The 26098-nt window shown below is 30.3% G+C and overlaps 2 protein-coding genes across 3 annotated transcripts in view; one reads left to right on the top strand and one right to left on the bottom strand.

Annotated features, from left to right (window-relative positions):
- Positions 1-3354, bottom strand: part of LOC143075327 (cell division control protein 45 homolog) — a 40109-nt gene extending 36755 nt beyond the window's left edge. Inside the window, exons 1-4 of the mRNA XM_076250714.1 lie at positions 3230-3354; positions 2123-2182; positions 1026-1118; positions 424-518 (exon numbers count right to left, since the gene is read on the bottom strand). Of these exons, the coding sequence (XP_076106829.1) occupies positions 424-518; positions 1026-1118; positions 2123-2182; positions 3230-3280 (299 nt within the window). The 5' untranslated portion in view covers positions 3281-3354. The remainder of the gene's footprint in view (positions 1-423; positions 519-1025; positions 1119-2122; positions 2183-3229) is intronic.
- Positions 3355-3482: 128 nt separating this feature from the next.
- Positions 3483-24205, top strand: LOC143075324 (ubiquitin recognition factor in ER-associated degradation protein 1-like). Of its 2 annotated transcripts, XM_076250711.1 has the most exons (13): positions 3483-3616; positions 6180-6309; positions 7196-7228; positions 7983-8104; positions 8417-8547; positions 9097-9169; positions 10517-10585; positions 13110-13187; positions 14441-14455; positions 20666-20707; positions 22009-22097; positions 22648-22726; positions 23882-24205. In XM_076250711.1, exons 1-13 carry the CDS (start codon positions 3614-3616, stop codon positions 23948-23950), a joined length of 933 nt encoding a protein of 310 aa, XP_076106826.1. In that variant the 5' UTR covers positions 3483-3613; the 3' UTR covers positions 23951-24205. The 2 variants fall into 2 exon arrangements, with proteins under 2 accessions (XP_076106826.1, XP_076106827.1); XM_076250712.1 differs by lacking the exon at positions 14441-14455.
- The last annotated feature ends 1893 nt before the right edge of the window (positions 24206-26098 follow it).

The following is a 26098-nucleotide window of genomic DNA, read 5'->3' as shown; positions in this document are numbered from 1 at the left end:
TTATTTAACTAATGATTTATCAGCCAACCATTTTCATAGAGACATGTAATTTGAATCAAGTTTTGAAAATGATAAAATCAGAATTTACCCAGAAGGGAACCAAACCATAATATGAATGAAATTAATTGAAAATTAAACCAAGAACATTGTTTCACTACTAGTTTGAAGCGCCTTTTCAGATTTTATCTTCACACGGAACACTTAACCATGTAAACATTACAAGATTATCCTTTGATTTCTAATGATTAGTTGACTCATTAGTAATCATGCCAAGATTATTTCCAAATGCCACATCATATTCTCCCTATTTCAAATTCTCTTACATTGAGAGTAGACCTATCTTACCTATCCCATATATAAAATCTGACACTTTCTTTTGACTGTAAAGTCTCTACAACATTAAAAGTAGACCATATACCTCACCTATCACATATATAAAATCTAACACTTTCTTCTGGCTGTAAAGTCTCTACAACATCTACTGATGCTCCACAGTTTATAAATATCACATGTTTTACCTGCAAGTATAAAATACATAACATCAATTAAAAGAGGTTAGGTTGGTACTGCTTTCAACAAATATTTGTGTCTTTTAAATTTATATGTCACTTTCATTCATATAATTATTCCCTTAATCACATAACAAATTTGATAAATTTTTACTTTTATTTGACAAGAAGTGTTTCCAAGAATTCTTATCATTATCATTGTTTTCATGTAAATGTATTGACAACTTTCACGTTCTTGCATATTCCTGTACAGTGCTCATGGTCTTAAGATAGTTAAGAGTTGATCTTTTAATGACATCATTTAGACTGATTGGACTCAAGTATATCATTCATAATAAGCATACAACTTGGGAGTATGATGGTAACATTCCATAAAGTATACAACTTAAATCAGCTGAAATACAATATGTTTGTAATTTACCACAGGTGTGTACTCAATGATAAGACATGTAACAGGCTACCACAAGACAAATAAGGCAGGAATATATACACTATACAATGTGTATCAAAACCTACCCCTTCTGAATTTTCTACATAAGCTTTCTCTAATTCTTCTTTTCCTGTGACAGGGACAATTGTATAAAGGATTTGGTCACACTGAAATAAGTACTGAAAAAGAAAGACAATGAAATTCAAATTAAATTTAATATTGATAAAATCTAGGGCAAAAAGATAGCCTTTTATACATGGACTGGGTGGGCTGACTTAGATCTATTCATACAATTCACAGACAATATCCAGGTTTTAATACTTTTAATACTTGGTAAACAAAATGTACTTCATATTGAAATAAATACAACAAATAACATATTCATATTAAAAATTCAAGCCTTGAGGGGGCTCAGGGGTATAAATCTTTTTTTTTTTAAATATAGGATTTCGCTATTTTTTTTATAAATAAACTTTATTCCATACTTAATAGAAAAATAAAATTATGGGGTCACTGTTTATTTAAGCTCACAATCTGCCTTAGAAAGAAGCATGCAATTTTGTTACGTTACTTTTTTTCTGTTGAATTAATAGGAGAAAAAAGGTAAAATCGAAATAAAAAAGAACTAAATTACAGTAATCGCTTAAATTTTATAATAGTTTAGTTTAAGTACAGCATATTTGAAAAAAATAATAAAAAATATTTGTCACCAATGAGTTAAAAAAGATATTCTTCAATTTTTGTATTATCTGGTAAAGTAACAACTTATGGTGTAATAAATAACATTTGTAATGAAACAAAAATGATTTTTTTTAACCCTCAAGCCTCCTTAATCATGTTAATACATTTTAGAACAATTACAATTCACTGAGTATATACATGATATGTGTTTTTCATTGTTGTTTGCACATTTGTTTTCTCAGAGAACTCATTGCTGCTAGACGGTGTGCTCTGTTGTGGTGTCATATACTTTACGCTTTTCCTGTTATCTATTTTTATGCTTTATAAAACTGCCAGTTATATTTAATTTGATTTTCCCTTCTTGCATGTCGATAGTTTGCTCTAGGTTTTTGTTTTTCCCCAGATAGAATGGGTTTAATTGTTTTAATGTATGACAAGGGCACTACAGTACACAGTTAACGCAATCAAACAAACAATAACTGTGTAATAAATGATATCTTACCTGAAGTATTTTACAGGCACATAAAGCATCAACATCAAAGGCAACTAAAACAAGCACTCTCTGAAAATAAAACAATAAACATTATAAGTTTTTGAAACTATTTGAGGCTAATAAAGCAATATCGAAAAAAACTTCTAGACCAGCTTAAAGTAGAGACCATTAATGTCATATGACGTTTGACAAAAAAGTGGTTGGTAGGTCAGGGTTGATACCTCAACAAGTAACTTTCATATTTATTGATCTGCATGTTTTGGTGTCTAAGCCACTGTCATCACGGATTCAGGATACATACAATACAGTAAAATTGTGCCTGAAGTACAATACCGTGTATGCATAATTTACATCACAATATAACCATGATATGGTCAAGGTGAGTATAACCAGAAAGTAAAAGAATACATGTAGATGACAACATTTTCTGAGAATGTAGATTGATTACAGGAAGTGGATGCAATATTTGAGTTACAAGTAATAGTAGTTTGAGATTACTCTGGATGTGCTACTTTGTTGTTCTGAAGCCAACCAACATCCCATGACCCATATAAATCGGACATCAACTTGTTGATTTTTCATATATCTTTTCATTAATGAAAATTTCATTTTCAAATGAACTTCATCTCATGCATTAAATGAAAAAAATAAATAAAATATAAACAATCTATATGGGGACATCAGTCGGCTCAAGAAGCAACAAAGAAGTGTATCCATTTTATCCAATTTTGATATGGGACAAGCACTGATGTCCAATGACCCCAGCTCGTCTGGCAAAACAGCTGTTGGATGTTATAGCAATCTCACACTTGAGTATTTTTTGTAAAGGAAAAATACAAATTGAGATCACAATAAACACAGCACCCAAGCGGACTAGTGTCAGTGTCCAAAGGATGTGGCAGTATGGACATCATTAAAATGTGGCTGTCACGTCATGAGAGCCCAAAAAACATTACTTAATGACAAGACGTTATTTTGCTTCACAGTTAGTAGTTACTGAGTTCATGGTCATGGAGCATTTTTTTTCTGAATTGAAAGATTATGTATTCCATCAGAAAATGATTTTTTATTTGAATGATTGAATGATTGAGTTCGAATGCTTAGTGTCTTGTCTACCTGATGTAAGATCTCGTCATAAAAGCCCTTTCTGAGGTCTTTTATAAACATTTTCAACAATAAAGTAATTTTTCACATTTTAGATTGTGGCGGGGGTTTACACCGGAAGTAAGACAAATTGTTGTCATTTGTAACAATATCTTTCGTTGGTAGAATTTTCAATACGAAAGTAGAAATTGACCAATCATAACCTAGTTGAGAAAAGTCTATTTTAAGCCACAAAAGCTGAATCAGTATTGCGTTTATCAGGACAAGAAAACACAGAGGTTGACTGACAACATAATACACATTGGTTATTTACTTTCGATTTATTTCCCACTGAGTCATTTTGTTGAATTAAGAATATTACACGTTTAAATCCAAAGGAAACCAAACAATACAGAAATGGTAATGAAAACATCAAATTAAATACATAAGTTGATAGTTCAGAAAGTACAGCTGATTCATATAATTAATAGATTAAGTATAAATCTTCAAAATCGTTGATATAAAATTAAATATAAATAAATTTGTGTCGGTTCTCAGATGTGAGACAGTTTATTCACTAGTTTAGTGTAATACAGTTGTCATGACAAAGTTTAAGCAATTCACATCAAGAATCAAGATAATTTTATCGCTGTAATCTTTTTTGACAGAAGCAATACACCTTATCGCTAATCCCGGCCGACCTGGCCGCTTGAACTTTTGACGTCAACAACAATCACTTTTCCATTGTGGCGTCAGATATTTTGCTTTATGACGTCAAAATTTTACGGGAAACTGTGTGATATCCAGTAAGGGCGGACAAATAGCGATAAGGTGTATTAGCCACCATACATGCCATACATTATCCTTCATATTGGGTGTACATGTTTTAACTAGGGATGTAAACAAGTTCTCAAGTATACAATATTAAAACAGTGTCCCTATTGATCGAGTTGATTTTCTTTGAGAATACATTGTAATCATGCCTTTGTACATCATGTACATCACTACATCAGTCAGGGGACTTACTTAAATAAGTGATTTTCTAAATCACTGATTCAAGTAACATTATTTCCATAAAGGTTGGGTGGTTATAGTTGTCTTTCTTTAATAATCACCTATTTAAGTAGTACAAATTAATCACTGGAAGAAGTGATTTAATTTTATTGTAGCTTTAAATATAGAATACTAATGATCCAGAGACTAATTATGTTTCTAAACTTATCAGAACCAACATCTGTGTTGTCTAGATGACCAGGTCATTTCAGGTGATGACCTTGTACTGAATCTAGGATAATGACATAAAAATCACTTGTTTAAGTATCAAACCTTGCTACTTTAATAAAAGAAGCAAAAAGTTCATATTTTTTAATTTTATTAATTAAAAGATAATATTTAAACCTATGTGTTTAAAATTTTGAAAATCCCAATTTGTGACAAAACATTGAATTTGCTACTTAAATAAGTGATTACGTTGTTTGATATGTTCTCGCTTTCTGACTATAGAAAAACCTTTGAACATGTGGATATAGGACAATAGAAGAACTGTGGAATTATTCCAACATTTTGTCAAACTGGCAATATACAAAAACTTTTTTAATATTACATTAAAACAAAGAAGATATGATGCCAGATACATTAGAAGACTTTTCATGCACCTTCCGGTAATTTCCAGAAGTCACAATGCTGAGTAAGAACCCATTGTGTGATGGCGTTTATGCTGATTGACCACAGGTCAACCATTGTAACTCATTCATAAAAAAACATTGGTGAATTTAGACAGATATGACAGATAGAGAGAAATGCATGTAAATTATCCATCAAATTCAGAGAGAAACTGATTCAAAATTTTGGTAACAGAAAATTAAACCACAAAAAAATGTGATGATGGTTAACAATGATTATTATGGATTAATTTGACAATTCAGAATACACTTGATACATAGACATGTATAATACACATGTAGATGGTAATATCATAATGTATAATTATTATTACCCGTAGCAGACAATTTCATACCTGTCACCTGACCCGTATTCTGCGGGTGTGACCCGAGATTTTCACAATTCTGAGGGATCACCCGGAACACCCGCCGGGTCATTGAAATAACCCGGGAATTCCGAAAATTACCCGATTTCACCCGTATTTCTTATCCTTGGTAATATTCCTTTGAAATACCGGATCCCGTACCGGCAAATTCGTAATTCTTCCATGAACAGGATGTTCATCTAGCTATGTAAACTGTCAAATTAAGTGATCCATTAAGTGCATGGCTTCACTTGACAGCTTTGGTGTCAAACACACTGTTAATTAACACCAATTACCTTAGATTTAGGTCGTAAATAAATTACACCATTGGTTTAAAAACTGAACTAGAGTTACTTCCTCTTATTTGTCACCATTCAAAATTATTCCTTATATTTACGCTTTATGGGTGAAAAAGATTAAATCATAAAAATATAAAATTCAAATACATAACTTTTCATTATTTTTATACCTTTATACAATTTTTTTGAAAAAGTTGAAAATTATTTTTTACATTTATACTTCCTTTAACTGTATTACTATATTTTATCATAGTCTAATTTCCTTGTTAAATGAATTATGTTATGGTTAAAGGCTACATAGTCAACAGTCTCAAACATTTAAGAAGTACATTAAATTCTAGTGTTCGAAGATTGTAGTATTTTTTCTCAAAAAGTAAAGCACATAAGACTGAGTTACACAAATTTATAAAATTCTTTAAAAGTGCAATGAAATAATATTTAATAAGATTTAAAATGACTTAACAAAGTGAACATGCATTGATGTTTTGGTATCTTTGATATACATTATAAGAAAATGTACCATAAATACTGAAATTCAGCTCGAAAAAGTTCGTACGCGTTATGACCTGAGATTTGATTCTTCAATGCAGGTCATGACCTGCATTTTCATCGTCACAGGTTGACAGGTATGCAATTTTTATATTTTTTTGTTTTCCAGTTTGGTAGATTTGGAGGTAACATATTTGGGCCTGAGCTGGGTGGCGGTCTTGGTGGATTTAAACAAACATACAGATGTTACTCTGTGACCATGTTAGATAACAGAGAAGATGTAGAGAGAGGTGGAAAAAGTAAGATAAACAAACATAATTATACTTACATATTATCTCCCTTTATCATGTTAATATGTGCCACAAGATTTTTTTTTTTTTATATAATAAAGAAGATTTGATAAGCATTTTTTTTCCTTTTGTTATTTGGTCTTGTCACATGGTCACAGAAAGCAGTTATTTTGCAGTTCATGTCTTGTAGTAAAAAAATACAAATTATAAAAAATTGCACCTGCTCCATCTCAAAAAGATTTTTTTACACTAACTAAGTGTACTACTTTTGGGGACAAGATTTTTTTATAGAAAAAAATGTCCATGTTATCAGGTCATAGCCAAAACATTTATATTTACTATCTCGTGTAATTCAAGAACAATAGTAAAAGTTCCTAAATTATTTCAATCATGGATGGAATGATATATCGGAGATCTATAGTATATGATAGTGTATGTCAGACATATTATTATTATTATTATTTACAATATTTATATAGCGCATTATCTAATTAAAATTACCCTAAGCGCTTACATAGAAACCTAGCTAGTAAAAGCACAAATGAAACAAAAAAAACACATATTACATCTAGAGATACATATTCTATTTTCAAAATTGAACAATTCACAACACTAGCTGACCAGTAAAAGGTCTAAATCACTCAAATATACCTATTAATAAAAATTTGAAATGCCCTATATGTCAACCTCTAGCAGTAACTTGGAATTAATTCTACTGAAACAGCTAATACCTAACAACAACATCAAATTTTAAATGGAACTAAAAGGAGATAAGATGAACATACTGAAATTTCGTTTTTTATTCCAGATTTAAGCTTGGACAAGATTACTATACATATATGTATTTTGAATCTCACCTGTTTACTGCTAATTCAATGTGTTTTTTTTATTTCAGTAATTATGCCTCCCTCTGCATTAGATCAACTAAGTAAGTATCACTACTTATCTTACCTCCTATACATTTCTAGGAATGTGATTGGTTAAAAGCACCCTCTTGGAGACCGTGTATATTTCATATTAGGTTAGAAGGGAGGCGGGGCTTATCTCATACACGGTTAGTAGTGGTGTTACATCCCTTTATATTCCTTATAAGGTAGTAGGAAGGCGGGGCTTATTTCATACACGGTTAGTAGTGGTGTTACATCCCTTTATAAAAACAAAACGGTACTGAGAAAAAATTGTAAAGGTTTCAACAGATGAAAAAAGTAATGATTAAGATTGAAATAAATTCATAAAACACATTTAAACCTAACAAGTTGTTATTGTTGGTATCTGTTTTTGTAGGATCAATGGGAGTAGTTTCTTAATGCTAACAGTATTGAAGACTTGCTCATTTTGATAAGGTCACTAGTCTAAATTTCACACGTTAAGATAGTCGGTAAGATAAACTTATAATATTGGCCAATATAAAACCAAACAAATAATCAAATAAAGAAAATTGCAGCGTAACACATTTAGTAAACAGACAACATGTTAACTCAGTACTGTATAACTAAACAAGCAATTGGATAAAGGAAATGGCATATTTATTGAACTGAAAAGAAATTTCAAAGTTGAAACTCTTAATTAGGGAGATTCATAAATGGAATCTAAAAAAGTTTTAATGCATGTTATTCCACCCACTTTTCATATCTGTATGCCAAAAAAGTTCACATAATAAAATGGAAAAAAATGTTTTACAGCACGTTTGCATATACAGTACCCTATGCTGTTTAAACTAAGGAACAATCAACAAGCCAGACACACACATTGTGGTGTATTAGAATTTGTAGCTGACGAAGGAAGAATTTATATACCTTACTGGGTAAGCATACTAACAGGCACATACATTGTATTAGCGACTTTGTATTATGACAGGTAAGCACACATATTGTGGTGCATTAGTTTGTGACAGAAGAAGGAAAAATATTTATTTTATTAGGTCAATGGTGGAATTTAATAACTTATAAAGTTAGCATTTACCAGTTTAATGATGGGTACACACATAGCAGTGAGTTAGAAGTTTGAAGTCAACTTAAGAAGAATAATGAATTTGTTAAATATTTTTTTGGAATAACCGGTATCTATTAATATGAGACATGTTTTATATATTTAACCCTTTTTCAACCTTTTTCAGATGATGAGGAACCTGTTACTAAATGAAGGTGACCTTGTGGAAGTAGAGAATATTGCATTGAAAGTAGCCACATTTACAAAGTTCCAGCCACAGTCAGTTGACTTCTTAGATATAACAAATCCTAAAGCTGTGTATCCTTTACAAAAAATGCACTGTTACTTCTTAATTATGATTATAATGAATTTGTAGATATATTCAATTCAGTTTATTTATAAAGGGTAACAAGTGTAGCAGAATAATTAATTTACAACAATAGCGATCATAAGCCTGCCAACTCTGCCATGTTTTACTTCAATTGAAATTGATCAAGTTGTCAGTTTCCTGCTGAAGGTCTGTAGTTACTGCTGTACACTTTGGCTTCCTACGCGACACACCATTCAAAACTGGGTGCCATGATATAGCCAAAATAGTTGAAAGTGGCATTTAACATCACAAACAAATAAATAATCAAACCATACTTTAAAATGCCATTTAAACTCTTAGAGATAATCATTTCTTGATTGTACTCAGAGTCGCAGGATTTTTTTTTAGCATAATCATAAATTCATCGTCTAGTTATTGTGTATAAAGGAATAAAGGGAAATGTGGAATATAGATTAACAAAACAACAAAAAAACATCTGGAGTCAAGTAGAAATTAGTCACTTATATTTTCTTGTTAAGTCCTTGACTGAGCAACAGATTAGAGAACATGCTGAGAAGTTTTGCCTGTTTAACTAAAGGAGATGTAATATCAATCAAGTACAATGAAAGGGTAAGACAACAATGTTTTTAAAGCAAGGATCATTCATACCTTTTAATTATCTAAAGCGGACAAATCTTATGTTAATAAGGAAGACAGGAAAATATTGACATATTTTACATTCTTTAATTCAAATTCTGTGTTTTATTATCCTTAAGGTGGTATGGGTGTCTTCCTCCATCTTGGATTGTAAAAAACAGTGAACCAAAGGTCCAGATTTTCTATCAAGTTAGCAAAATTTGATGTAGGAATGCAGATATTTAATATGAATTTTCATTTAAAAGAACCAATTTATGAGAATATAACTTATATTTATTAATATTTTTGCAAATGTTGATTATTTTTGTTTGTTTTTTATTTTATTTTTTAAATTGCCATTTTAAGGGGAGGTAACTCTAAAAAAGTGCATTTTCTGAAGGATTGTACATGGAATTTTCCTATTTAATATTTTAGCCGGAAAAAACTCACGGTGACCCTATCTTTTCTTTTGAAATTCTCAAAGCATTGTCGGAAAGCTATCTTTTCCATAAGTATTTAACAATTCTATCATTTTGTTTAGTTTCTTATCACCAAATGGTGTTTTTTCCTGTATAATCCTTACAAAATGTGTCATTTTGTCGCGTCCTGTAGCTTGAGAAAATGTGTGGTGACCTATAATTTTTATTATATATTTCCACATGTATCAATAGATACTACGTTTTGGCAAAGTATGAACAAATTTTATCATTTTTATTTTAGACTCCCATACCACCTTAAGGATTGTTTTTGATATTGGTTGTATCTGAATATCTCTTGTGAATTTGTCACCCACAAGAAAATGTCATTGCACATGTTCTAAATGAAATATAGGAATAAATAGAAAAAAAGAAGCTTTTCAAATTATTCTCGTTCAATTAATGGTGAACAAATACATTTTATAATTGTGTAAAATGTGAATTTTTGAATGGTTTTATATAGATGATGGAATTTCACTGATGCACTCTTCTATAGTGCAACTGATAAAAGGAAATGAAATCAACTAAAAATAAAGGAACATTTAGGCAGCAACCATTTGATTTTCTGGGGGGGCAATGGGTTTTTTTTCTGGACAAATTTTTTTTTTCGCGACAAGTCGAAAACTATTTTTTCTTTCAATTTTAGCATTACATATAGTGGCAGCTGAGGGTGAAACAAACAATTTTTTTTATCTCAGAATTAAAAACAAATTATTTTTTTCACCAAAAACTGGAAACAAACTTAAAAAAAAAAAAAAAAACATAGCCCCCCCCCCCCCCCCAGAAAATCAAATGGTTGCTGCCTTATAAAATTAACAAGATGTATTTCTATTTTAGCACATAATTAAATTCTGTTTTATTGCAGGAGTATGAACTATGTGTACTGGAAACTAAACCAGAGGATGCTATATCTATTATAGAATGTGATATGAATGTAAGTTTACCTAATCAACTACATATATACCCCAGATAAGGTAAAAGTGTTCAGATCCAATGTGTCAGTTTCTCTAATAAAAGGTAGATCGTAAGTCATGCACAATTCAGTATATTTGGAAACAATTTTGGTTGCAATTTTTTTTTGAAACCGACTTCAGAGCAACAATTTTTGTAGATAGGTTAATTATGGTTACTGATCTTCACCACCCAATTAGATTGGCTACAACAAAAAAATTAGACAGCAACTCAACAGTACAAGAAGCATAGATCTCAACTCATTGTTGAGGAAGTTTGCTTGTCATGTTTTGGGATTTTTGTCAGATTTTTGGAATCCTCTCGTTTTATCCATTTGAAGGCCCTAAAATTTTGCCAAGTAACCTCCGTTTTCCTATTTATAAAACTTTTACATGTGTTATTATAAGCCAATTGTAAAAGTCTTATAAAATCTTTGTTATTTTTTAATAGTTTTGGGGAACTTGTCTATGATAAAGCTATGAAAAATCAAGAGAGAAAATTTTCCAGCCCAAATTTCAATGGCTTATATCTTGAAAACAATCTTATTGACCGATACATTTTTTTTTAGCTCTTTTGGCTTCTCTATTAATACCCTATCAATATATACTAGTGTTATGAAAAGCTTGTTATTTTGAAAATGTGCTGTAGAAATGTCAATGGTTGTCAGCCAAAGAGGATGGTGGATTGTAAAGGGTTATTTTCAAGCAACGCTCATAATTTTTATTCAACATGTTTTCATGCTTAAATTGTTTGCTTTGTTGTAATTCATAGGGGAAATACTAAATCGACTGACTATTGGTTAACAGTATATCGATTAATTTTTCAACCGATAAAAGAAAACGAAAGGTGAAAAATAAATATATGTTTATGATTTTTTGGGGAAAGAGGGCTTCAAGCCGTCAATTCCCTAATGGGGTTGGCCAGAGTATCATTTCCTCACGTCAATCATTTTGTTTTGATAGTTTGGAAACCCCCTCAAAATGTCATACTGAAATTGATGACAAGGAGAACAGATTGATTTTAAATACATTGTTTACACATTTCCCTTCTGTTTCTCGTGAAATTATCGTATATTGAACTTTCCCTTACACTATATACGTTTCTTTTACAGTCCGGAAAAATCAGTATTACGAAATATTCTAAATATATCTAACCTAGTGACGTCATTGTTGGAATGCCACACTACACAGGGATATCCTTTATTCATTATAAAAATCATTCACAGTATTTGTATACTAATTTAAAATCCGTATTTATTAAAGGTAAACCTAATGATGTTTGCTGTAGTGTAGATGATTCACACACCAACATGCAATGCTTTAATCTGAGGCTATAATCAGATAATTTGTAGGTCAACTTTCACGGTAAACAATGTCAATGGGGATACATGAGATTGGGGAGAGAAACGGCAGTTTTCATTGTTTCTGTAAAGTTCTGTTTTTAGCATCTTCCTCCAATTCAGGAGCACCTCAATTGATGAGTAATTATACACTAAAATCAAAGTAAATGTTTCTGAACACTTAAAATGTGACATTTAGTATATGATAAGTAGTCTTCTATATAAAAAAAATTTTGTGTACCAACATAATTATTGAAATGGTTAAAAAAAAAAAAAAAATGTTGCTTTTTGTAGTTTATACCTATTGAGATTGGGGAGAGCAACTGCAGTTTTCATTCTTTTTGTAAAGTTATGTTTTTAGAATCTATCTCCAATTAAGGAGCACCTCAATTGATGAGTAATTACCCACTAAAATGAAAGTTAATGTATCTGAACACTAAAAATGTCACATTAAGTATATATATGATAAGTAGTCATCAATTAAAAAATAATTTTGCGTACCAACATAATTATTGTAGTGGTCATTTTTTTTTCTCATTTCTTTTTTAAATATTGCTTTTTGTAGTTTAAAACTATTTATTCATGAATTTTACAGATATATCAAAATGTGGGATCTGGAAACAAACTTCACACAGCTTATATCAATCATATTTGATTTTATAAGTACATGTATCCCTGTGATGAGAGTTGTAACTGGGAACTTTATCAATGGAAAATTAAAACTGAATAGATTTTTCAGTCCTCACTTTCTTGAGAATACTGTCACAAAAAATTGAGAATGGTCTTAGCCTGCCGTTCAGTTGTACATAATTAAAATTCTAAAATATATTGTAGTAGTTCAATTCAATTGAATTTTAGATAATTAACTCCCAACTTTAATCAAATGTTTTGATTTAGAAGGTGCAGATCTCATTGGTCCAAATTGTCTCTATGATGAATTCTTGACTAAGGAAATGAAATAACAATAAACAACAATTAGTTTCATTATTGTCAGCCTTTCTATATGTTCTAGCTGTTCTTTTGCTCATTCTTTGTATTTAGACTATCAAAAGATACCCCCTAAAAATTGAAACAATGGCCGTCTTTTCCCTCAGAGCTCTTCAGCTCTTTGATTTTACAATTGGTGTTTGTTTCATCATTGATTTATTACATAACAATATCTTTACAGGTTGATTTTGCACCTCCAGTTGGTTATCAAGAACCAAAAAGACCAGAGAAAAAACATGATGAAGATGTAGATATGGATGTATGTATCACATAGTGATTATTGAATGCTTTGTATAGGCAAATTGCATTTCAATCTCCTATGCCCATATTAGCCTGACAGCAGTGTTTGAGTGTTTTATATATGTCAGCGGTAAACATGAGGAATAATATAAATGAAGAATATCAATACATACAATGGATATTTTTATCCTGGCCATCATGACCCTCAATGTTTTTTTAATCTTGCAGGATTTGAAATGAGGCATGATATCTAGACTTGGGACTTACATATTTATAATGTTTGTGTCATCATTGGTGATGATATGTCCCAGTGGGACTCCCACAGGTTTTCAAACATTTCAAATATGGAGAAAAGTTATCAATTTTATTTCAAAACCAATCATGTATATAGATAGCAGTAGAATTAAAGGTTTAAATTTACAGTTTACATACATAGCACAAAAAATGCTTGCCTGTCAAGACTTAACGAAATTGTATGAAGTTACTTACCTTCAGGAAAAGATATATAGCATATATATCAAAAAATATTAAGTCACTGATTTATGATTCTTAAAGCAACAGATTTTCTTTAAATTACAAACGAAATTAATATATTAATTTGAAAAACATATATACATGATATATGCTTTTCACTTATTGCAATGACAACACTAGATTTTCCAACAGTTTATACTTGGGAACAAACCTTTTTTGGTATAAGACAAGCAATAGTACTGGTTTTGCCTTTTATTTTATTGTCAAATTTATTCTTGTTGGATTTTTTTATTGGTCTTGTCATTTTATAACAGAACAAACATGACAAAGAGAGATACATGTATTCATCCTTCTCTAAAACCAAAACTTAACCAAGCAAAAATAATCATTGAAAAAGCACACATATGATTAACAGTGCTTTTGAAAACACATTACAATTTAGCTGAAAATGTGAAAACTTTTCTGTTCAAATGCTCTGTTTTCTCATTAACCAATTGTAGTTATATACCCACACTAAGCAAACTGGATTCCTTTACATTTAGTAAATAAATGTAAGAATGAAATATTTAATATGTACAAAGGGGAAATAACTGTTAAAGAACTGCATTAGTTCAAGTGAAATAAAAACAAATAATTGTCACATACATCTTTAGGGAGTTAATTCAATTTCAAGACAAAACATGAAATTAATCAAAAAACTTTTATTTGAAAATTTGAAATTATAATGTATCTTTTAACATTATTCTTAAGATAAAAGATGGATAAAGTTTTCATTAGATTTTTTAATGTTAATTTCAGCACCATGCCTTGCAGGTAATGAAAATTTGTCATCATATTTTCACCTGTAGCTTAGTGTGATTGTGAATTCATTGTAACTTTTGAAGACTTCATTTCAAATTTTTGCTATATACAAATTCATAATGTATTGCTTGATAAAAACATGTTTCAAGCAAAAGGAGGTGTTGATGATAAAAAGGGGGAAAATAAATCTACTGATTTATTTCCGGAAGTTGGCAACAATCTGCAAACCATTTCTTCAGAGTGGCTTAATCATTGTAACTAAATACATTTTATTTACACTCAATCATTAGAAAGTGAATTTATCATTAAATCATGACATCAGCTTGATAGACACTTTTTCCTACTTGATGTTATATTTAGTGCTGAAATAAATATTCATGTCAGTTTACACAGCTTTTTTGTGATAGATATACAAAATGTTTTACATTTTATTGTTATGTATAACTTTGATACGTTATAATATTGTTATCTTATGCTTATTTTTGGTGGTTTATACTGAATTATCTCAAATTTAAACATATGGGTGATTTATCACAGTTAAGCATTTATAATATTAGAACCTTTATTGCGTACAGAATTTTTACACAATTATTAATTTTCTGTCATCAAAAATAGTTATTTTGCATTATATAATAAAATTGTGTATCATGCCAAAAAATATATACTTAGCAATATTAAAAAAAAAGAAGGTAAAACATTTTTTTTAAGATTCAAAGGACAAGGTACGATAAGCATCAGAGAACGGCCCCCTAATTTCGTTCAAATTAAAAGTGACCTGCCTTTAATTATAATACATTATTTTTAAAGTTTAAAACCTATATTTTTGTAAACACCAATAGATTTTTCAACTTCCGCTGATATTATTCATGCTCTGTTGCTGTAAAGACCTCAAGATTCGCGAAAAGGCCAGAAAAATGGCAGTTTCTAAACCTTTTTCTGCATTTTAAACTATGAGCGTACCTACGACCCACGATCATATTTATACCAGACATTCCTTGAACATAAATGTTGATGCAGTTCAAATATTTTAGTGGGTCGTAAGTACGCTCATAGTTAAAAATTCAAAAAAGTGACAAAAATCGTCGGTAGTTTTCATTGAATCATCGAAATTTTTAACCGAATTGCGGACCGGAGATGATTTCCGGTATTTACTGGATCCGACGGAAATGTATTCATGGTACGCTATAATAATGGCTAGTTTCTTCAGGACGAAAAATAAACATATTTGAGACAGGAAAACAGGATATTCCTGTATAATTCATTATTCTTGAATTTAAAGTGACATTTTAGCAGACCGTCGAAATTTGACCCAAATTAGACGGAACTGTGACAAACTTCAGAGAAATTCTGGGAACGTAATTGTGAATGAATATAATAACTGGTTCATACTCAAACAGTACATATACTTATTTTGTTTCATAATTGACGAAATCGTCGCCCTGGAATGTTTTAATCTCCGATGACACTTTTGTGAAAAGTGCTTTCTTTCACGTCCGCATTTCTACCAAGTATGGCATGCCAAGTTAACATTTTAGACAATCATTTAATATAAATACAGATGGCGATGGCAAAATAAACTACAGAACTGTGAATAATAACATACATTGTAATTTATATGACATAAGAAGACACCATGTGACAATTTTAATTAGTTAATTGTGTAAGTATAACAATAATCAAGATTAAACAAAACTATCCAACACTTTTATGATCTAAATTATGTATCTTGAGTTATGTTTTGGTCATGGTGTTGAATTTATTTGACTTATTATTTGTAATTGTCACCCGCCTTCCCGTTGTTCTATCTTGACGAAAACGCGTGCTACTTCGTATTTCTTGTTTGCAAATCATTCTCTACATATCTTTTCATTAAAATTTGCATGCATAAAGTATTTGTCACTGGACGGCCAGGAAACAACATTCAATCAATCATATGTCTTCTTAAATAACAGCACTACATGTAGAATGAATTTAAACATATTCAAAAGAATAAAAATAAGTATTGAATATGAAAGGAATAAAACGCATCATAATTAAAGACATCTTGATTGTAAGACGTGTGTTTCGCATACAAAAGACTCATCAGTGACGGTCGAATAAAAAAATGTCAAAAGATGAAATGAATGGATACATTATGTTAAACATAACTATTCTTCTTCTTTTTTGGAATTTTATTCTCATACACACTTGTCCGGGTCTACACTTATTTAGTTTTTATACATTGACTTATGATATTTGGCATACAGTGTATAGCCATGAATCAGATATCATAACAGTCTAATATCATTATGACATTTACCGTTGATCTCAAGGTACAATTAATTGACCTTTAACTTTCATGGTTAAATGATTGTCTAACCCTTAAACCATATATATATATATATTCTTACAGGCTATGCCATTTTTTTACTGCACAATAGGATTAATTTCTTAGGTCAATTAATGCCTCGTTAATAACTTCAAAAATGATTTAACCCCCCCCCTTTTTGCCTTGATAAGTCGTTTCTAATTCACTATAGGTTTTGTACCCATGCAGAGGACACATTCCTATTCCAACCCCTACATTATATTAATTCGTAATTGCCTGGATTAGACATTTTATTCCACACAATGTGATTATGTCTGTATGTGGTACAAGTCACGTCTCTTTGATTCCATTAACTGTTAAGTATCTTTGAAAGCTGTTCAAACTCATCTCAAATTATTAAATCCTATATATTCTTGTTTTCATGAAAAAACTTTCACATTGAAAGTCAAACAAAGGTGTTGTAGTGGTCTACAATTTAAAAAAAAATGTTTGCTGTTGCTAAGCAAGATGTGGGATTCTATACTCGATATAGAATTCGTCCAAAAAATAATGATAATCTAGATGTTTATATTATAGTGTAACACCGTATTAGGAAGTAAATTCCTAAAAAATAACTAAGTTCATACTTCAAAAAATATAAAGAACCTATTATTGCATGGTTGATATGCACTTGTTATGTATCTTAGTTGTTGATCAGCGTGTAGTGACCTACAATTGAACTAAGTGTTCATTTCTAACTAAACATGTTCACAAACAGACAATCTGCATTGCATTCAATTTAATTTGTTCAATATAATGACTAATTGATTTGTAGTTGGCTTTAATTCAAACATGTTTTGCTGTTGCTAAGCAACACTTGTGTTGCTATGCTCAATACGAAATTTGTAAAGAATAAAAAAAAGATGTATATGAAAAAATATTGGAATGAAACTCGAAATGGAAAGAAAAATCTTCAAACAACTTCTTAATTCATATTTAAGAGTGGCAAGCACCAATTTTTTAACCGTTGCTAGGCAACATTTCTGTTGCCAAGGTTGTTTTAAACATATAATAAACAAATTCAAAGGGTTTTTTTCATTTGTGACTTCAAGTTCTTCTTGGACAAACAATATTATTTGCAAATATTTAAATTTTTACTGATAAAGCAATTATTATGTGATAATTTTCATTCTTAATAAAAACCGTTGCTAGGCAACCTTCCTTTCACCGGAACACAATAAAATCATTATTTTTTCAAGTGTCTACACTAAGACCATCGTTGATATCAATATAAACTTATTTGGAGAGGGGGCCAAAAATAGCCCTTATCATACCTTGTCCTTTGCTTTGTAAACGCCTAAATTTTTTTTTTAGATCCTATAATGGTATGATGTTGTCGTCTGCTTTGTCAACGGAAAACACATTTGGTTTCCAAACAATAATTTCAGTTTAAGGGAATAGATCTCTATGAAATTTTTAAAGAAGGTTCGTTTGGAAGGTTTGGAATGATTTTTGGGATGATGGTACCAACTGTTTAGGAATAAGGGGCCAAAAAGGTGCCCAAAACAAGCATTTTTCTAGTTTCAGGATAATAACTTGTTTATCAGTATTTTCATTGCTCTGAAATTGTACCACAATGTTAAATGTTACAAGCCGAAGGTATCATATCACAAAGGGATGTCTGGGATTGAGTTGAGGGGTAATTGCCCCAAACATGCAGAAATAAGGGGCCACAAAAGGGCCAAAAACAAACATTTCTGTAGTTTCCAGCCAATAACTTGTGTTTAAGTGAATGGATCTCTCTGAAATTGTACTGCAAGGTTCCATACTACAAAGGAAAGGCTAGGATTGAGTTGGGGGGGGGGGGGGGTTAATTGCTCCAAGGAGAGATTCAAAAAGTTGGGGGTCCAATTTTTTTAAGGGGTTCATATTTTTTTTTCAAAGTGTTTCAAATTTCAAATTTTTGAACAGTTTCAAGAATAAAGAAGAATCATTGAATTGCACAGTATCGCACAATAGATTTCTAAGATCTTTGACCACATTTGTTTTGTTGTCAGAAACCTATACTATATCAAAAATTTGATCACAATCCAAATTCAGACAGTATCAAGCTTGAATACCGTGTTAAAATTTGCCCCAACTGTTCAGGGTTCGACCTCTGTGGTCGTTTCAGGCTGCGCTTAGCAAAGCATTTTGTTTTTAATATTGAGAAAGTTTGTTTATATTGGTATATATTTATGTGTTTTGAAAGAAAATTGAATTCTTGAAGTGTACCTAACTTAATTATGCCTTTATTATAACAATGACCAAATTTTGTACATTTAAATACTGATTTACACAGGTGGTCTTTATGCTTATCATAATTCTAGCTTACCAGTTTTCTAATGTGCATGTAATGATTATGTTGTTTTTTCATGATATTGATAATAACGATATAAATTCCAGTTACAGACTGCATGTTATATCTTATAATAATAATATACAATGATACTATGCTTAAAAATTAGGAAACTATAGTCATGAAGGTTAAAGTCAGTATACACAATCTCCTGTCAAGAGTTTATATCTCTTGTTTATCTATTTTTATGTTTTTTACATGAAAATTTACCTCCTGTTGAACAAAATGGGGGAAAAAATCTTAGAAAAAAACTTTTGAAATTCGTTCAGAAATGACTAATCACAGAAGATGTTAAGATATTTATTACAGTTTTGTTATGAACTACTATCATAAACTGCTGTCATAGTATATCAAGAACAAGCGTAATGCTCAAACACTTTTTACCACATAAATGATGTGATTGCTATTTTCTAAAATTTTCCTTTGACCTTTCTGTATGATGAGAGAGAGACACCATCAATTTAAAAACATATATAACTCTAAACAAATCCACTGTCAAGTATTATGCAAAAAGTTTGATACACAGTTTTCATTATACAAAACAAAAAGAAATCAGGTCAATATTTGGCACTTAAGGTGGTACCCAACACCTTAACTAAAATTAATTTGGCTCGTTTAATTTTCATAAAATTTTGGCAAAGTATTTACTTTGACCCTTTGACATAAATATAAAAATTTCAAAAAATTTTAACCAACCGTTTTATCAGAAAAATTACACTGGTTATATAGCAGTTTGACAAACACTTATTTTGATCATCGAGAAGCTTAATATTCCCTAAACAACACAACGTAATTAAAACGTTTAGCTGATTTTACAGAGTTATCTCCCTGTAGTGTTGGGTACCACCTTAATATAATGCAAAAATTATTAATTAATATACAAGAATGCAAACCTGATTTGATTTGTACATGGAATCCATTCTTTTGATTGGTTTCTGTCAAACCAAAGTCACATGATTCAAATCAGTATTTACTGCTTCTCTATTTCACAAGAAAAAATCATGGGTATGAAGAAAGACTTTCACTACAGATTGCTAATACATGTATTATTATTATCACTATTTTATGAAATTTCCTATAATCTTAGTGACTGATAATTTTTTTTCACAGCACAGTAGAGTGATGTAAAAAAATTATTTGCTAGAATGATATTCTATAAGAATATGCCAGGTGATATGCTTTCCTAAAAATGTAACAATTTGAACCAAAGCAAAACAAGCTAGCATTTAATAAGTATTACTCAGGATGAAGCAGTTGTTGCATTCAATTAATCAGTGTTATTGATTATAATAAAGAAGATGTGGTATGCCTGCCAATGAGACAACTCAACACAAGAAACCAAATGATACAAAAATTAACAACTGTAGGTCACCGTACGACCTTCAACAATGAGCAAAATAAATAGTTTTAAGACATTTTACTATATTTAATAAAATTAGTACAACAATAGTTACATTCTTTGATGAGGAATTTGTATTCATGATTTGTTATCAAGTACATATTTTCAGTAAATGTATATTTTGTTTGTTTATTTCAGGATCCAATAGACATGTCAGAGTATCTAGATAAGGCTTTTACAGTAGGTATCAACTAAATGATATAAAATTTAAAGTAATTATTTTATCAGCAGTACCGGTATGTATAAAAAATATCATAGTTATTTTTTTTCTATTTAATTTTGAATGTATTACGTCTTCTGATTGACTGGCAGTCTTTTGTCTATCAGCTCATAAAAATGATTTTGTCATGTTCATCAACATTTTTAGCTCACCTGACCCGAAGGGCCAAGTGAGCTTTTCTCATCACTTTGCGTCGGTCGTCGTCTGTCATTGTAACTTTTACAAAAATCTTCTCCTCTGAAACTACTGGGCCAAATTAAACCAAACTTGGCCACAATCATCTTTGGGGTATCTAGTTTAAAACATGTGTCCGGTGACCCGTCCATTCAGTCAAGATGGCCACCACAGCTAAAAATAGAACATAGGGGTAAAATACAGTTTTTTGCTTATAACTCAAAAACAAAAAAAAGAGCAAATCTGACGGGGTTAAATTGTTTATCAGGTCAAGATCTATATGCCCTACAATTTTCAGATTGATCGGACAACCCGTTGTTGGGTTGCTGCCCCTAAATTGGAAATTTTAAGGAAATTTTGCTTTTTTTTGTTATTATCTTGAATATTATTAAAGACAAAGATAAACTGTATACAGCAATAATGTACCTAAAAATAAGTCAACATGACCAAAATGGTCAATTGATCCCTAAGGAGTTATTGTCCTTTATAGTCAATTTTTAACAATTTTCATAAAATTTGTAAATTTTTACTAACATTTTCCACTGAAACTACTGGGCCAAGTTCATTATAGATAGAGATAATTGTAAGCAGCAATATTGTTCAATAAAGTAAGATCTACAAACACATCACCATCACCAAAACACAATTTTGTCATGAATCCATCTGCTTCCTTTGTTTAATATTCAAATAGACCAAGGTGAGCGACACAGGCTCTTTAGAGTCTCTAGTTTATGTTATTTCTTATAAATTGATAGACAGAAAAAGTAGTCATTCCTTGAAGGTTTTCAAAACCTTTTTTTGTCTCTCTTTTTTAAAGTTTTAACCAAAAAAAATATAATTATTATCATCATCATACATATTCATTAATGTTCAAGAGGTAAAGCACTCTAATACTCTATTACTCATGTATGTATAACATGTAATACTTCTGTTGAAAACTTCGAGATCTGTACTCCTTATTATTCTACATGTATATAATTAAATGTAGAATTAAAATTGAATATGTATTCATTTTCAGTCTCTTCCCCCCTTACAATTAACCTTTTACATGGTTTTATATAAGTTTGTGTTTAATATGTAATTACAGGCATTTAGTGGTTCTGGTAATAGGTTAGATGGAAAAAAGAAAGGTCTGGATGCTTCTCCAGAAGTTAAAAACTCAGTTCCACACAAAAGGTCAGTAAATCCTTATGTTATTGATATCAAAGTATTTGGTGCAGATTAAAAGATATGTCTAAGTAGGCTTAAGCTTTCTGATATTGGTCAAGGGATGTTAGCCTGGAGGTAATGAAAAATTTCATGTATTAATAATGCTTTTGATAAGGGGTTCTTCATTTAAATTCAGAAATTGTTGTAATTATTGATCAGTCGGCAAAATTGAAATAATTGAATTGGATTACGGGAAATGCTGTATATTAAAAATGAAAATCGGAATTCTTTACAAGTTCTAACAACTGCAAATTTATATTGTTGTATTTTTCACAATAATAGGAACAATGGTTTTAAACATTTTCATAACTATCACAAGGAATGTACTGTAGATGTGTTACCATTTACAATGTAATTTTCCATTGAGTCTCTATTTCCCAAACGGATCACTTCTATAGACAAAGTTAGATAGTCACTGATTATTGCATTATCATCAATTTCAGATAAGCTAGTATAGATACAAGAAACTTACAATATCAAGGTGGTTGCATTCACATCAATTTTATTTGAATTTCAGAGGAATCCCAAATTATAAACATAAGAAAGGTACTATAACATTTATCAGAACACGAAGAAATATCACAGATAATAACGAGGTAAAGTTATTCACTTTTAATATCTTCTTGGTTGTTGGTTCAAAGTTTCATTAACACATATATTTTACCTCACATATTTTTTTCATATCTTATATCACATAATAATTACATTGGATGTATGTTTCATTATAATAAGTTATTCTGATTGGCTAACTGCACATCACATGTTATTCCGTAAGCAATTGCATTAGTCAATAAAACTTATCATTCATGATAACACGAGGTCCCACAATAAAGTGCACAGGTGAATTAAATAAAAAAAATATGTATTTCGTGTTTTCATGATCCTAGCTAAAAAATGTAATTATAAGTATTGAATGCTTCTTTTTGTAACTTCATAGGGTTGTAAAAGCGTTGATGGTGCACACATTTTTAGAATGAAGTGCTTTCGCGCTTCATACAAAATTTACTTTGGTCAAAGCTTTTACAACCCAATGAAGTTACAAAAAAAAGCATTCAATTCTTAAATAGGAATAAAGGCTATGATAATATTTAAATGGTTACTGTTAAAGTATTTATGGTACATGCAATTTCAAAGCTTCTTTTAAAAGTAGCCTGAAACAGAAACAATAAGTTAAGTGTATAATTGTTTTATTTGTGCATATATTTCATGTATTTGAAATGTCTTGCATTTTATATGTTTAGTTCTAGTAATGCAAAATGAAAAATATGGATTTTGAATAATTTTTAATCAGTTACCTTTAAATATTTTCTATTTTTTTAATATCATTTGATGGTGTATGTATCAGTTTCACTCAATATTAGTTCTCTATTCTCTTTTAAAGCTTTTAATGATTTGTGTATATATTATAATTACTTTAAAAATATAGAGATGTGGTATGATTGTTGATGAGGTAGTTTCATCCAGAGCAAAATTGCCGCAAATGTTAGCCTTTAGGTCATTGTACGGCCTTCTACAAGACTACAGTAAGCAAAACTTATACTGAATGGTATATATATAAAGGAGTCCAAATCCTGACAAAATGAGAAATTAATTCAAATGAGAAAAGCAACAGCATGAATTATGAAAAAAACAATAAACTAAAAACAGTTACTGAATTACACAACTTACATTTATATTTTTTTAAACATATATACCTGTATGCATCTGATCTAAACCATCCAGTTCATTTTACTATCTTTTATTTTCTGCAGGAGGAGGAAAAAGATTTTGAAGCCTTTTCAGGTTCAGGTCAAATGTTAAGGAAGAAAGAAAGGAAATGAAAGGTTTATTTTTGTATGACTTGGGACTTTTGAACTGGCCAGAAGATGTGCAGAGGACGTTTATTTATTTATTTTCATTAGAAAGAACTGTTGAACCTCCTATACAAGTCTACTGTCTTGCAATATACTGTGAAACAGACATACATACTTAATTAGAGGAGCACAGACAATAGAAATCTATTTGCAGAAATAATCTGCTTGTGTTTGTTTGCAATATGTTTTAAGAAATGCAAGATTAAAATTGTATGTGCAGTTTATAGTGTGTTTTCAGTAACATATCTTTATGTCCAGAAGTTACTCTTAATTGAGAATGGAAATGGGGAATATGTCAAAGAGACAACAACTTGACCAAAGAGCAAAAAACAGCTAAAGGCCACAAATGGCACTTCTAAGCAGTGTGAAATCCCACCTCAGCTGGCCTTGAAATTAAAATGTGTACTGGGTTGAATATGGATGTCATACTTAACTCCATAACATGTAAATGAACTAGAATTAAAAAAAAATTCAAGAATTGGAACGGCGCATAAGTGAGCTGGGGTTAAATATTTTTTGTGAGATCTCAACCCTTCTCTATGCCTCTAACTAAGGTAGAATAGGTAACAAAAGATACTAAGCAAAATGACAATGATACATAACTTAATAAAGGACTACTAGCAGTTACTGAAATGTCAGCTGCAGACCTCAATTAAACTGATTTTAAAAGATAATGCCTTCATCATAGCACAGTCCCTCCAATTACATGTAGGGGTTAAATATCAGACCATCAAAATGTATGTGTCTATAACAAGATTTTTTAGTTGATTATTCAGTATAATAAAAGATAATGACATAAACATATTCCAGTGAAGTGCAAATCTTAAAAAAAGAAAAAAAACAATGATGGTATACAAAGTTGAAACAATCATACATATTTTGTAAATCGATATGATTGAATACATTGTGCACTTTTATAATATTAGGCATATATTTACTTCTAATATGATTGATGATTTAGGAGCGAGGTCCCACATATTTTATCATACCATATTTTTTGGAACACATTTAAAAAAAAATTAAATGGAGTCAGGAAGTTTATTTATCTTTTTTTGTCATCTAAGAAATAAACTAGTATATACCTGAAAATATTTTAGATTACATGATCTATTTACAATTATATGGTAATTTTTATAAATCTCCTGTTTACAAAACTTTAAATTTTTCGAAAAACTAAGGATTTTCTTATCCAAGGAATAGATTACCTTATCCGTATTTGGCACAACTTTTTGGAATTTTGTGTCCTCAATGCTCTTGAACTTTGTATTTGTTTGGCTTTACAACTTTTTTGATCTGGGCATCACTGATGAGTCTTATATAGACGAAACGCCCGTCTGGCGTATTTAATTATAATCTTGGTACCTGTGATAACTATTTACATTTACTGATATATATCAAAGAATTAATTTAAGTTTCTGTAAATTGTACAAGGAATCATACTCATGATTCCAATGCAGCTTCCCCATTTCTACAATTTCATCTATGTTTCGACCTTTATATACCTTTTAAAAATGCCATAATTATAAAAGCAAGTAAAAACAATGCATCAATAAGTACAAAGGTGTATAAAACAATACTGAACAACCCAATAATGATATATAATTGACATAAATATCTGAAGACAGTGATGTAACTAATATGTTCTAGATGATCAATTTGTTTGATACAGATTCGCCTACTTGTTTACATATCTTTTAAAATTTATATCATAGCTTACTGAGAAACTTAATTATCTAATGACAGTGTTGACCTATTTTATGTTTCGTTTCGAATTACCTTTAATTAGCCCCATAGTAAAACATATTCATTGTTGTCTACAAAAAGGTTACCTTTATCTGCAACTTTTCCTTAAACCCTGGTTATCAAACATGGATGTCAATCATTTTTTTTGGATTCCATGGGACTTGTCAGTGAAAAGCATCTTTATCTACAATTTTTCCTAAAGGACATGTAGATTTCAATAAATTTTGCACAATTCATCCTACAATATTTCATTGTGCATTCCATGTATAATTATTGATTCAAATGATTAATTTTTGGTTCCTTTTAACAAATAAAGGCAACAGTAGTATACTGCTTTTCAAAAGTAATAAATCAATTGAAAGAAAACAAATC

Source organism: Mytilus galloprovincialis, chromosome 5, assembly GCF_965363235.1.
Source record: "Mytilus galloprovincialis chromosome 5, xbMytGall1.hap1.1, whole genome shotgun sequence".
NCBI lineage: Eukaryota > Metazoa > Mollusca > Bivalvia > Mytilida > Mytilidae > Mytilus > Mytilus galloprovincialis.
The sequence above is the reverse complement of the archived record's forward strand: the minus strand, read 5'-3'. Positions and strand labels throughout refer to the sequence as shown.

What these genes read in the sequence shown, in the direction of transcription:
- LOC143075324 (XM_076250711.1), top strand. An exon ending in GAATTTATATACCTTACTGG is followed by an intron (nt 8,105 to 8,416) that starts GTAAGCATACTA and finishes AACCTTTTTCAG; the next exon opens with ATGATGAGGAACCTGTTACT. An exon ending in ATATCACAGATAATAACGAG is followed by an intron (nt 22,727 to 23,881) that starts GTAAAGTTATTC and finishes TATTTTCTGCAG; the next exon opens with GAGGAGGAAAAAGATTTTGA.